The sequence below is a fragment of the Salmo salar genome, chromosome ssa03, assembly GCF_905237065.1.
Source record: "Salmo salar chromosome ssa03, Ssal_v3.1, whole genome shotgun sequence".
Lineage (NCBI taxonomy): Eukaryota > Metazoa > Chordata > Actinopteri > Salmoniformes > Salmonidae > Salmo > Salmo salar.
The window spans coordinates 38,556,606-38,569,792 of NC_059444.1; the positions used below are offsets into that span (position 1 = coordinate 38,556,606).

Consider the following 13,187-nt stretch of genomic DNA (forward strand, 5'->3'; position numbering starts at 1 on the left):
CACACACACACACACAAAGGCAAAGACAGACTTATCAATACACACACGCGCGCCCCTTACCCTTATAGCCATCCAGGTTGAGATCTCCCAGGTTTTCTACGGCCAGTCCAAACATGGAGTCCCGAGGTCCGTCTATCCTGGTGGGCGTGACCTTACTCCAGTCTCCGCCCTTGTTAACGTAGACATAAATGGCTCCGCCCACCTCCCCGTCCTTCTCAAAAAACTGCGGGGCTCCCACCACGATGTCCTCCCACCTAGAGCCAGAGAGACCGAGAGGGAGCAAGGGAAACAGAGAGAGATCGTCTCAGCACGGAACTAGTCGCCTCAACTCCAAGATCATCCGAGGGGCTCGAGCCAAATGTCACCCTGGCACGTGAAGAGAAACCGCTTTTGATGGGGAAGGGGCAGCGTATAGATTCGCCTCGTTGGCGGTCGGGAGAAAGAACGAGAGAAAATGAGCGAGACGTACCCGTCGGCGGTCAGATCCACCACAGCGAGGTCGTAGCCGAACGACGAGGCCAGCCCCTCCCCTTCCAGGATGTGCTCTGGTGACAACATGGTGGACGCTTCGGTCTCCTTCTTTAGCAACACCACTGCCCCGCTGTGATTGGCTCTCGGGGCACCGGCAACCACGGTCAGCTGACCCTTCTTAGTGATGGCCTTCCCCGAGTCCAGAGAGAAGCCTGATAGGAGAGACATATTTAAATCAATCAATCAGTCAGTCCATGTACTGTACGGGCCGCATAAAAACAGCCTTGCTCCAGGTGAAGAGCTGGTGCTTCGCTAAATGGATGGGACACCGGCTGATTGCGGATGTCGACGGACAACGACGAAGAAGAAAAAAACGCGTTTAGAATAATGTTTTACTGACCGCGCATGACACAGCACGAAGGGACCAAATCAAACAGGAACACTAACAAAAACAGCACCTGGACTTGGCATCACCCCGACCCATTCCCAAAACATGAATGATCTCATCCATATGCCGCACTCGGGCCAAAGCTATGTGTTGTACAGATTCACTGTTCTCTCTATCATGTGGACATGTTCAAGCCCAGTTGGTTGGAACTTGAGGTGATTTATAGATCACCTCGACGTCATTGTAAATAAGAACGTGTTCTTAACTGACTTGCCAAGTTAAATAAGGTTCAATAAAATAAAAACATTTTCAAAATCGAACACAATGTTTCCCCGCCCATGACGATAACTAGTGCACTGAGTCATTCCATTGGTTATGGAGAGCATGACGTCATCGCGCGGGAAGTAATACAAACCTAAGTAGCTATTGGCCCGTTACGTCGGTCTCCATAGCAATCTGAGGAGGAAGTGACTTGTACACAAAGTGTTTCAACACTGGAGATGGACACGGTGGTCGTGAAGAGCTCACCTGGACACGCATAGAGGAGGGCGAGCGAGAGGAACGAGGGACGGAAGAGTTTAGATGTACCTACCCAAGTAACTGTTAGCAGGCACGGGGACCAGGTCTGGGTCTAACCGGTTCTCATCGCCCACCTCATAGGGCCCGTCGTCATAGAAACCCATCTCCAACAGAGTGTTGTTCTTCTGCTCTACTCTCACCACACCTGGAGGGATGGAGGGATGGGGGGGATGGGGGGGATGGAGGGATGGAAGGATGGAGGGATGCGAGGGGAAGGGATGGGGGATGGGAGGATGGGGGATGGGGGGATGGAGGGATGGAAGGATGGAGGGATGCGGGGGATGGAAGGATGGGGGGATGGGGGGATGGAGGGATGGAAGGATGGAGGGATGCGGGGGATGGAAGGATGGGGGGGTGAGGAAGTGAAGGGGAACATGGAGATGATAAGATGAGGAGGAAAATCTCAACACAAGCAAATAATGAATGGAAAAACAGTAACTTAAAAACATGATAAAACAACACATGAAACATCCTCACGAGCTGAATTTTTTTGGGGAAAAGTTATGTACACGATGACATGACCCTAATCGAAAACAAAACATTTTATCATTGTGGTTTTGCTACCACTAGAGGTCACAGCGGTTCATAGATTTGAGCATAGCTGATGAGAGAGGAAGGGGCCATGTAGACTGTGCTAATCTAATCTACCTAACCCTGACCTTATCCCCTAACCTTCCACTGACCCCTGACCTTATCCCCTAACCTTACACTGACCCCTAACCCTGACCTTATCCCCTAACCTTACACTGACCCCTAACCCTGACCTTATCCCCTAACCTTACACTGACCCCTAACCCTGACCTTATCCCCTAACCTTACACTGACCCCTAACCCCGACCTTATCTCCTAACCTTACACTGACCCCTAACCCTGACCTCTAGCCCCTGAGCCGGACCTCATAGATCTGAAAGGATGAGATAGGTGTACGCAACATGGTCCATCTACCCCTCTGGTAGGCGTTTCCCGTATTATCGACACCAATCTGATCCTTTCAGATAAACGACAAGTGTTTGATTTCAGGCATACACGCTCTCACTCTCCACCTGCCTTTCCAGTTGTACGCTCCAGGAGCACCAAACACCAGGTAGTGGTAGTCCCTGGTGAAGGTGGCAGACAGACCCTGTTGGCATGAACCAAACCTCTCATGGCCGCGTGCCCGCCCCTCACAGAACCTCCAGTTGCCTCCGTCCTCATCAGACTCGGTACCGATGGTCAGGTCCTGGCTCAGCACGTAACACCGCCCCGTGATGTCACGAGACTCCTGGGCTGTGTTCACAAACAGACGGCGCTGGTAGCGGTGGGCACACGTCTGGAGAGAGACAGAGAGAGCAGAGGGATTGGTTAACAGAGCTGTCAGTCGGGTCAATCATTTAAAACGCACGCACTCATGCGCATGCACACACACACACTTACCACAATCTTTCCTCCCGGCCCCTGGCTGTTTACTGTTACACCCATCCATTGGTTCTCCTTACTCTCGGTGTTCACGTCCTCTGCACACACACAAAAATCATCAAATCCTGATCAGCTGGCAGACGACTCCCTTGTAAGGACTTGTGTGGACAGACGACGAGCGAAAAGGCGCGTGTTTAGAGGTGAGCTCACCATCGTTGTCGAACTGCACTCGGCTACAGCTGGAGGAAGTGGAAGTGGTGTCACAGTTGTAGAGTCCTCCTGTGATCTTGGCCTTCTGACCTCTCAGAGCTTTGGCCCTTGGAGCACCAACCAGCAACCTGTTACACACACCACAAGGCCATGTTTGAATACAGGAAACAAACACACACACACACACACACACACACACACACACACACACACACACACACACACACACACACACACACACACACACACACACACACACACACACACACACACACACACACACACACACGAGAACACTGACAGCAATATTACAACATGACTGGTACACACATCACTCCCTGTTCTTGTCCGATCCACATTTTCCAAAGCGGTCATCATTCAAACCACCACCGTACACCCATTATAAGAGGAAGCTACAGTCGGTGAGCCAGTAGATCTGGGCCAATGTGGAGTCCTACACTTTGACACCTGCGGTAATCTTAACCAGCCTGTCAGCAGCCCTCGGCCCTCCCCTCTCACTTTCCCTCTGAGTCACACAGCATCTCCCTTTCAACAGAGAACATCAGAGAGTGTCTCACACACACACACACACACACACACGCACGCACTCAATCAAACTGCTGTTCCCATGATCTGCCCTCCCCCCAGCACCCATCAGACAAAGAGCGCTTTCATGATTGGACAGAACTGCGACTCAGCGATAACATTCATCCACAAAGGGTGGGCACACACACAAGAAAAAGTGGAATGGAGACACACACATGCACACTCAAGAGAGTGGACACACACACACACACACACACACACACACTTTATGGAACCACAGACAAGAGGGGCTCTTAGAGAGGGGTCACAGCCACCACACCCCAGTACCCACGATGCATTACTCAAGGTTTCCCACAGCAGCATATCAAAGTTCCCCATCACTGAGGCTGTCTGTGTGTGTGTGTGTGTGTGTGTGTGTGTGTGTGTGTGTGTGTGTGTGTGTGTGTGTGTGTGTGTGTGTGTGTGTGTGTGTGTGTGCGCATGCGCACGTGTGTGTGTGTTCTTGATGACAATCGTCAGTCATGAAATGAACTGAAGCTTTGCAAGCAGTTCAATGCATAGAAATGCTTAATGCCTGGTCATACAAATCACATGGTTTTAGCGCAGGCCTGTTTTACCTTGTATCTATTTAGAAACCTTGCTGTGATTTTGGGATAGGCCATTTGTCATGTTCATGGATTTCAGTTTGCATTGATCGCTATGTGGGTCTCAATGCACTTGAACTTGACCTTGAAAAACTCTCATCCAAGGGTCTTTCATCAAAAGGTAAAAAAAAAAAAAAAGCCATACTAGAATGATTTCTATGGTTTAAGTACTCGATGAGATTAAGAAAACCCCACCTGTTTTGAACACAGCTCGTATTCATACCCATGTGGGTGAGCAGAGGTATGTTTGGGGTCAAGGGGCCTTTAATGTGGTTAACTCATTAAGAGCGAGAAAGACAGAGATGGGAGAGAGATCACTCTGCTTAAACAGAGCTATGCTCAAATCATGAGGCATCAAAGCCAAAGGAACTGAATAATGTTAAGAAATGCTATAGATGGAAGGAAAATAGTGTGGAAATCTACCCAAAAACAATTAGGCAAAAACAAATTCAATCCCTTCGAGACAATTTCCTGGACAAAAAGGTTTCATTGTACTAGTGAAGGTGTAAACTTGGCAGGAGAAAACTTAAACAGTATATTTGACCTCTCAGCTTCCCTAACAAATCAAAACATTTCAAGCAGACAACCTAAGAAAATGAACAACAATGACAGATGGTTTGACGAAGAATGCAAAAACCTAAGAAAGAAATTGAGGAACCTGTCTAACCAAAAACATAGAGACCCAGAAAACCTGAGCCTTACGCCTTCACTATGGTGAATCACTAAAACAATACAGAAATACACTACGGAAAAAGAAGGAACAGCACGTCAGAAATCTGCTCAATGTAATTGAAGATTCCATAGAATCAAACCACTTCTGGGAAAATTGGAAAACTCTAAACAAACAACATGAAGAGTTATCTATCCAAAATGGAGATCTATGGATCAAACTTCTCCAATCTTTTTTGGCTCTATAACAAACAGCAAAAACATATACATGATCAAATACAAATCTTAGAATCAACTATTAAAAGACTCCTGTCTTTACATTTCCTACCATGACAAAATACAAACCCCTCCAACCAAAAAAAGGCCTGTAGTGTTGACGGTATCCTCAATGAAATGATCATATATACAGACCACATCCTCCAATTGGCTATACTTAAACTCGTTAACATCCTCTGGCATCTCCCCCAATATTTGGAACGAAGGACTGACGTTGAGGGCATGTCCTGTTAAACCTTGCTAATGCTTTAAGCCAAGGCACTGGGCTTGAGTTAGTTTCTTTAGCAAAGACAGAAAAGTGTGCGTGTGCATTAATAAGAGGCCTGCTCTAACTGTGCTGTGTGCAGCATGACACCATGGTGTCTGGCCTCTCAGCCAAGAACTGACAGAAACTCACTGGTTCCTCTTAAGTCAACTGGGGACAAAACATGTTGTTGATGATCTACCTCACTTGCTTTGCCAACGTACACAAATGTTTCCCATGCCAATAAAGCCCCTTGAATTGAAATTGAATTGAGACGGGAAAAAGAGAGCGGGAGAGAGTCATGTGGGTGCTGACTACTCTGGGCCTCAGTGGAGATTTCCCAGAGTGGAGAGATCATGTGGAGGGAGGGGGAGAGTAGAGGGGTGTGAGTGGAAATAAATGAATGGAATCGTGCCCAGGTAATTAAACGACTGCTCCAACACTGATCTGAAAACAATGAGCATCCTTCGTCTTGCCCCCTGCTATACATACACTAACAGGAAGTCAGGAGAATAGGCGGAAGGAAGAGGTATCCCCTTAGCCACGCCGACACTGTAGTTTGGTAAAACCCTGTGGTCACTTGGGTTCAGGCTACACTCAAGGTACACGTTGCCACTTAACCACAGATCTAGGATCACATTACCCTCCTCAAAATCCTACCCTAAAACATTAGGGCATGAAGAGAGTGTGAAGAGAGCTGACCCGGCGTCAGTGGTTAGGAACAACTTGGACCTACTCCTCAGACTACGCTGCACGGCACATTATGGTTTATAACTACATACATAAACAGAGTGCAAATACCCAGTTATACACAGTGACTGCAGTAAAAGTATATGAAACAATGTTTGAATTGTATGTGGTCTCAATTGTTTACTAATGTCTGGGCAATGTAACGCGTGCGAGGCCCATTACCCAGTAGCCTGCCACTGGTAGTAAAACAGGGAGTGTGAAGAGAGGGAGACAGGGAGTGTGAAGAGAGGGAGTGTGTGAGAGGGAGACAGGGAGTGTGAAGGGAGGGAGACAGGGAGTGTGAAGGGAGGGAGAAAGGGAGTGTGAAGAGAGGGAGACAGGGAGTGTGAAGAGAGGGAGACAGGGAATGTGAAGAGAGGGAGACAGGGAGTGTGTGAGAGGGAGACAGGGAGTGTGTGAGAGGGAGACAGGGAGTGTGTGACAGGGAGACAGGGAGTGTGAGAGGGAGACAGGGAGTGTGAAGAGAGGGAGACAGGGAGTGTGAAGGGAGGGAGACAGGGAGTGTGAAGGGAGGGAGACAGGGAGTGTGAAGGGAGGGAGACAGGGAGTGTGAAGAGAGGGAGACAGGGAGTGTGAAGAGAGGGAGACAGGGAGTGTGAAGCGAGGGAGACAGGGAGTGTGAAGAGAGGGAGACAGGGAGTGTGTGAGAGGGAGACAGGGAGTGTGTGAGGGAGACAGGGAGTGTGAAGAGAGGGAGACAGGGAGTGTGTGAGAGGGAGACAGGGAGTGTGTGAGGGAGACAGGGAGTGTGTGAGGGAGACAGGGAGTGTGAAGAGAGGGAGTGTGTATTGTTCTACTGATAATGGCTAACGACACAGCTGCTTTTCCAATCATTCACCACATGTACAGGAAGTAAGAGAATCAAATCCACAGGAAGGACAAAGACAAACATTCAGTGTGTGTGTGCGTGCGTGCGCGTTAGGGTTAGGTTAAGGGTTAGGGAAAATAGGACTTTTTAATGGTCAAACATTTTTACTCCCCAAAAAGTAAAGCTGTGTCTCCCTCTCTTCACACTCCCTCTATGAACAAACAACACAGCAAAGGGAAACAGTAGAAACAGCCATTCTCTCTCTCTCTTTTCACAAACACACAACGAGGCCCAACAGCCTACAGCCGAAAGAAACAGAGAAACACCAAATCGAGGAACAGCTTCCGTGTAAACAGCTCGCTGCCTATATGCACCACCACATCTTGTTACCAAGCAACGATGGATCAACATCAGTGAAACTTTCAGAACATTTCAGTTCTAAATGGATCCCAGAACATTTTACAGAACCCTAATGAATTCCAGAAGTCTTGACATTTTAACGCCAAGTTCTCTATGCTCCTTGCCAGGACTGATATAAACCCAGGGTTGTGTTAATTAGAATACACCGTAACAAAACGCTTTGTGCTTCTTATTGGACAAGATCAGGTAGTCCCTCAGTGTTTCAGTCCGTTTTCTTCCATTTGGTACCTCGTACCAGGTCTGTGTGGGAGACAGACAGCGTGGATTGAGTAACTGACGGACTGTGTGTGTATTCGGTGCCCAGCTGTAAAAGGTGATTTAGGCTGTCAGCATTCCTCCAGATGTCCCTCCACCACTCCTCGGCTTTGATGTTGGCTAACTTGAGCTAACCTGGATCAGCCTGCAGGCAGGAGAGAACGGGCAGACAAAGAGGTGTGTTTGGGGGGAGAGGTGTGTGTGTGTGTGCAGGAGATCATTCTTTCACATGCTGTACATGTATCGTAGTCCAAACAACAAAAAAACTGTAGCGATAAAATATTGCATTCATTTAGCACTTTTTTCCCCAGGACTCTGAACAAACCTTTGAACTCTAACCCTAACCTTCCCACTAAACATCAATCTCCTGTCTATCCAGGATCTGAGAGATCAAAGATCTGTCGCACATGGAAACCTCACAGCTCTGCACGCTGGACGTCTGTCTATAGAACATGCTGGAATGGGTTCTCTCTCTCTCCCATACACTTTCACGAAGACGTTCTCTCTACCTCTACCTCAGTCTCTTTGTCACAGCCTTCCCTCCTCTCTCTCGTTCTCTCCATGACACTTTATTACTTTCTCCAACGCAGAGAGAGGAGCCAACTCTCTGCAGTTGTGACCGACTTTGGAACCTAACCCACATGCACACAATCCCTTGCTCTTCAGCGTGTACGTGAGACACACCTGCCCCCAGCCACCCTCCCCCCCACAGACCCGTGCCAAACAGATCCCTCCATTGCCTGCAGGTATAAAAAAATATATAAAAAAATACCTGCACACAAAACACACACACCTGTGAGGCACGGGCTCAGTTTGGCGGAACTGCTCTGGCGTGGCACAGACGTGTGACTCACCTTTCACACACACACACACACACACACACACACACACACACACACACACACACACACACACACACACACACACACACACACACACACACACCCTAGATTCCAAGAAACACCCCCCAGACAGCACAGACAGTCTGGAATCCTGATCCACTGAGGTAGGCAGCGAAGAAGTGTAGCCTCTGGCAGCATTACATACTGTGTACAGTATAGCCTGATGACGCATGGCTGCCGACTTTAGTGCCCTGTAAACTGAAGGGTCCACTCGCCCAAGGTCAGTCAACGGTTACCATTGTGGATTTCAACTCCTGCAGTGCAGTGTGTGCATGTCTGTGCGTGTGTGTGTGTGTGTGTGTGTGTGTGTGTGTGTGTGTGTGTGTGTGTGTGTGTGTGTGTGTGTGTGTGTGTGTGTGTGTGTGTGTGTGTGTGTGTGCGTGCCTGTGTACACAGTATGTGTGAGTTTGTGCGTGCGTACGGTTTGTTACCAACAATGTGCCGACTCACACGGACACAGTTACAAAAGACCAGGAAGGCCTCATAGCTTCTAATACACAGACTGCACTGCATCAGTCACCACTTTAACGCCACACACACACACACACACACACACACACACCTCTCACTGTACAAATGCGCCCACACACACACACACAATCACTTGGCTGTTCATGCATGCACTGATATCTAAGGCCAGCATTTGACCCATAATGTAGGTTAGGATTTGGGGACGTATGACTCAGACCTGCTGATTCAGTGTTTATGAGAGACATGTCCTGAGGGCATATGGAACAGAAACAGGCTTTTAGAGTGTGTGTTCCTGAAAGGTACAGTGGATTCGGAAAGTATTCAGACCCCTTGACTTTTCCCCACATTTTGTTAGGTTACAGGCTTATTTTCCCTCCTCAATCTACACGCAATACCCCATAATGACAAAGCAAAAACAGGTTTTTAGAAACGTTTGCAAATTTATTTAAAAAATGTAAAAACTGAAATATCACATTTAGATAAGTAATCAGACCCTTAACTCAGTACTTTGTTGAAGAACCTTTGGCAGCGATTACAACCTCAAGTCTTCTTTGGTATGACACTACAAGCTTGGCACACCTGTATTAGGGGAGTTTCTTCCATTCTTCTCTGCAGATCCTCTCAAGCTCTATCAGGTTTTATGGGGAGCATCGCTACACAGCTATTTTCAGGTCTCTCCAGAGATGTTTGATCGGGTTCAAGTCCAGGCTCTGGCTGGGCCAGTCTAGGACATTCAGAGACTTGTCCCGAAGCCACTCCTGCGTTGTCTTGGCTGTGTGCTTAGGGTCGTTGTCCTGTTGGAAGGTGAACCTTCGCCCCAGTCTGAGGTCCTAAGTACTCTGGAGCAGGTTATCATCAAGGATCTATCTCTACTTTTCTCCGTTCATCTTTCCCTCGATCCTGACTAGTCTCGCAGTCCCTGCCACTGAAAGATGTCCCCACAGCATGATGCTGCTGCCACCACCATGCTTCACCGTAGGAATGGTGCCAGGTTTTCTCCAGACTTAATGCTTTCTTGTTTCTCATGGTGCCTTTTGGCAAACTAAGTGGGCTGTCATGTGCCTTTTACTGAGGAGTGGCTTCCGTCTGACCACTCTACCATAAAGACCTGATTGGTTGAAGCCTGCAGCGATGGTTTTCCTTCTGGAAGGTTCTCCCAACTCCACAGAGGAACTCTGGAGCTCTTTTAGAGTGACCATCGGGTTCTTGGTCACCTCCCTGACCAAGGCCCTTCTCCCCCAATTGCTCAGTTTGGCCGAGCGGCCAGCCCTAGGAAGAGTTTTGGTGGTTCCAAACTTCCATTTAAGAATGATATAGGCCACGGTGTTCTTGGGGACCTTCAAGGCTTCAGAAAATGTTTGGTACCCTTCCCCAGATCTGTGCCTCAACACAATCCTGTCTCTGACAATTCCTTCAACCTCATGGCTTGGTTTTTGCTCCAACATGCACTGTCAACTGTGGGACCTTATAGAGACAGGTGTGTGCCTTTCCAAATCATGTCCAATCAATTGAATTTACCGTAGGTGGACTCCAATCAAGTTGTAGAAACATCTCAAGGATGATCAATGGAAACAGGATGAAACTGAGCTTCATTTCGAGTCTCATAGCAAAGGGTCTGAATACTTATGTATATAATAATCTTGAACCTGTTCTTGCTTTGTCATTATAGGGTATTGTGTGTAGATTGATGAGGGGAAAAAAACTATTTAATCAATTTTAGAATAAGGCTGTAACGTAACAAAATGTGGAAAATATCAAGGGGTCTGAATACTTTCCGAATTCCCTGTACATGGATTCAACTCAACATCCATTTTGTGATCACTCTATAAACATCTGTCAGGTTTTCTACATGAGAGAACTCATTGAGGGAATCTCAGGGTATGAAATCTCAACTCTAATCGTGTTTGTTTCTGTCTCTACCGCCTGACTGTTCACAGGGCTGACGACCACGTGCCTCTAATATAGACACAGACCCAAACTGGTACATCAAATTGTGTGTGTGTGTGTGTGTTCAGACAAGTTCAGGTCAGAACTAAGAATGCCCCGACCATTACAGAAAGTTACAGACCTAAAACTCTATAATGACTTCAACCCATTACATTCCACACCTTGTTAAAAGGGTAGAATCTATTCTACCAAATCCATTCCAATGACTCGTTGTCCATAACAACAGGTCTAGAATCAGTATAGTCATTGAGCACATGCTGTATAGAATGGGGTCTGGGGTGCGGACAGCTGATCCTAAGTCAGTAGTTAACCGGAGTGTTGAGGGCAGATGATTGCTAGTCCTGCTGTGCTAAAAGGAGCAGGGTGAAATTAGGAATGAGATTAATGGTAAGACTACAGAAGGGTGTCACTTTTGTTTCCCATGGTTGGAGGCACATTGTTGGGGGTGTTTTCACTTGGCCAAAAGCATCTTCGAGGTCAACTAGACTGTCTGGAAATGTTAAGGCTCAGCTGGTTTGAGGTTTCAGACAATGATGTACAGTATATGGCTATACTGCCTAGTTAAATAAAGGTTAAATAATAAAAAATAAAACGTTTTTTAAATATATGCTTTCACACCATCTAACGCTACTGTGACCCTGACTAACACAATGGCACAGTCCCTGCAGCTTGCCACGCCCATAGCCTAGGGACTAGGCTAACTTTTACAGTATTTGACCCAAACGACAATGACATTCGCCATCTACAGTATAGGCTCGCTTTACTCTACTGTGAGGACACACGGCATAAGGTGCACATGACATGAGACCTGCAGATAATAATAGCATGTTGAATAGCATAAATACAATTATCCTAACTAGATCTGTGGCCAAGTGAAAACTCCCCAAAAGTCCATTTCTACCCGGAGCTATTATAAATCTATAGAGCAGAGTAAGTGGTTTGGAATCACGAGACTTTTTTTGTTGCCAAATTCCCGACCTATAATGACATTGGAGTCGCGCACGGACAGGCACGAACCTGTAAAAGGGCAGTAAAGGCTGTAAAACTCACCAATAATTAACCCGTTACAAAAACATGCCGATCTGAAACGTTAACGAAATGTAAGACCAAAACAACCGGAATCGGAGTTAATTAACTAGTGAAAATGACTCCCGAATAAAAGGTAACAATGACGTTGAGACAAACTTCTGCGAAGAACCTGCGAGCCTTTGAAGTGTAACACTGGGCTACAGTAGCAACAACCTGTTAGCGGTTAACTCCGCAACTTAAACGGAAAAATAAATACAAATAAAAAAATAGGGAGACTTACATTCTTTTATCTAACGGGTTTAATTGCCAATGCATAGCCAGAGAGAAGCCGAAAAGGCTCCCGGGCTCTCCTTTCTTTTCAATGACGTTTTCTGTGTCCAGGTTGAAAGCCGATATGTGCGTCCATTCCAGGTGAAAGAGAAGCGAAAGATATGAGATGAACTGGATCAATCTCAACCCCATTGCGGCGAAAATGGTTTAATTCTGTGTGACTGAAAATGAACACCGTTATTTCTCCCGGTAACTCAGCCTGTTTGTCCGGGGCATAGAACTCACGAACAAGTGAAGTGATGTCTGACTTTATGCTGGCTCTCTCGGGCTTTGGGTGGGATGTTGCCCACTTGAAGTTTGTGCCGCGCCCCTCCTACATCCCCACTTTCCCTCCCTCCCTCCCTATCCGTTCTCTTACCTCAGGTGTTGAGCAACATACAGAAGCTAGCTTACTTTCAACGTGAGAAAAAACTATACTATTGTAGTTGGGGAGTGGTCGAAATTTACACAATTGTTACCCAGAGGAAAATGGAGGAGGGACATGCTTTGAACATTTCAGTCAGTGGGAGGGTTCAGTATTTGTATAGGCCTAGGCTATACAAATAGCAATTCTAGGAGAGGCACAGGATTGAACCAGGGACTGTAGTGACGCCTCTAGCACTGAGATGCAGTGCCCTAGACCGCTGCGCCGCTCAGGAGCCCCATTTCACCTTGTAATGGTAGGGCTATTCCAATCATAAGCCCTGTCCTGCCCTGCTCTTGCTTATGTAAACCCTTTTGTGCTGCCTAACCAATGGCTGTGCTGTGTACGGTGGTAAGGTGGTACTTCAAGTCAAAGGCTTCTTCCTAAAATAGTGTTTTATTTGTCCTGTTCAGTTGGGAGAGAGTGAAGAGAAGGAGGACCGGCAGTAAG

General features: G+C 47.2%; 1 protein-coding gene across 3 annotated transcripts in view; it reads right to left on the bottom strand.

Annotated features, from left to right (window-relative positions):
* The window catches only part of LOC106600084 (integrin alpha-6), a 19,905-nt gene extending 7,277 nt beyond the window's left edge, over positions 1 to 12,628 (bottom strand). For 2 of the 3 annotated variants that reach the window (XM_045714831.1, XM_014191430.2), the window contains exons 1-7: positions 12,285 to 12,628; positions 3,044 to 3,171; positions 2,852 to 2,931; positions 2,486 to 2,747; positions 1,452 to 1,583; positions 470 to 683; positions 61 to 254 (exon numbers count right to left, since the gene is read on the bottom strand). In XM_045714831.1, coding sequence (XP_045570787.1) covers positions 61 to 254; positions 470 to 683; positions 1,452 to 1,583; positions 2,486 to 2,747; positions 2,852 to 2,931; positions 3,044 to 3,171; positions 12,285 to 12,466 — 1,192 coding nt within the window. In that variant the 5' untranslated portion in view covers positions 12,467 to 12,628. The remainder of the gene's footprint in view (positions 1 to 60; positions 255 to 469; positions 684 to 1,451; positions 1,584 to 2,485; positions 2,748 to 2,851; positions 2,932 to 3,043; positions 3,172 to 12,284) is intronic. The other variant, XM_014191429.2, reaches the window with a different exon arrangement.
* Positions 12,629 to 13,187: the final 559 nt, after the last annotated feature.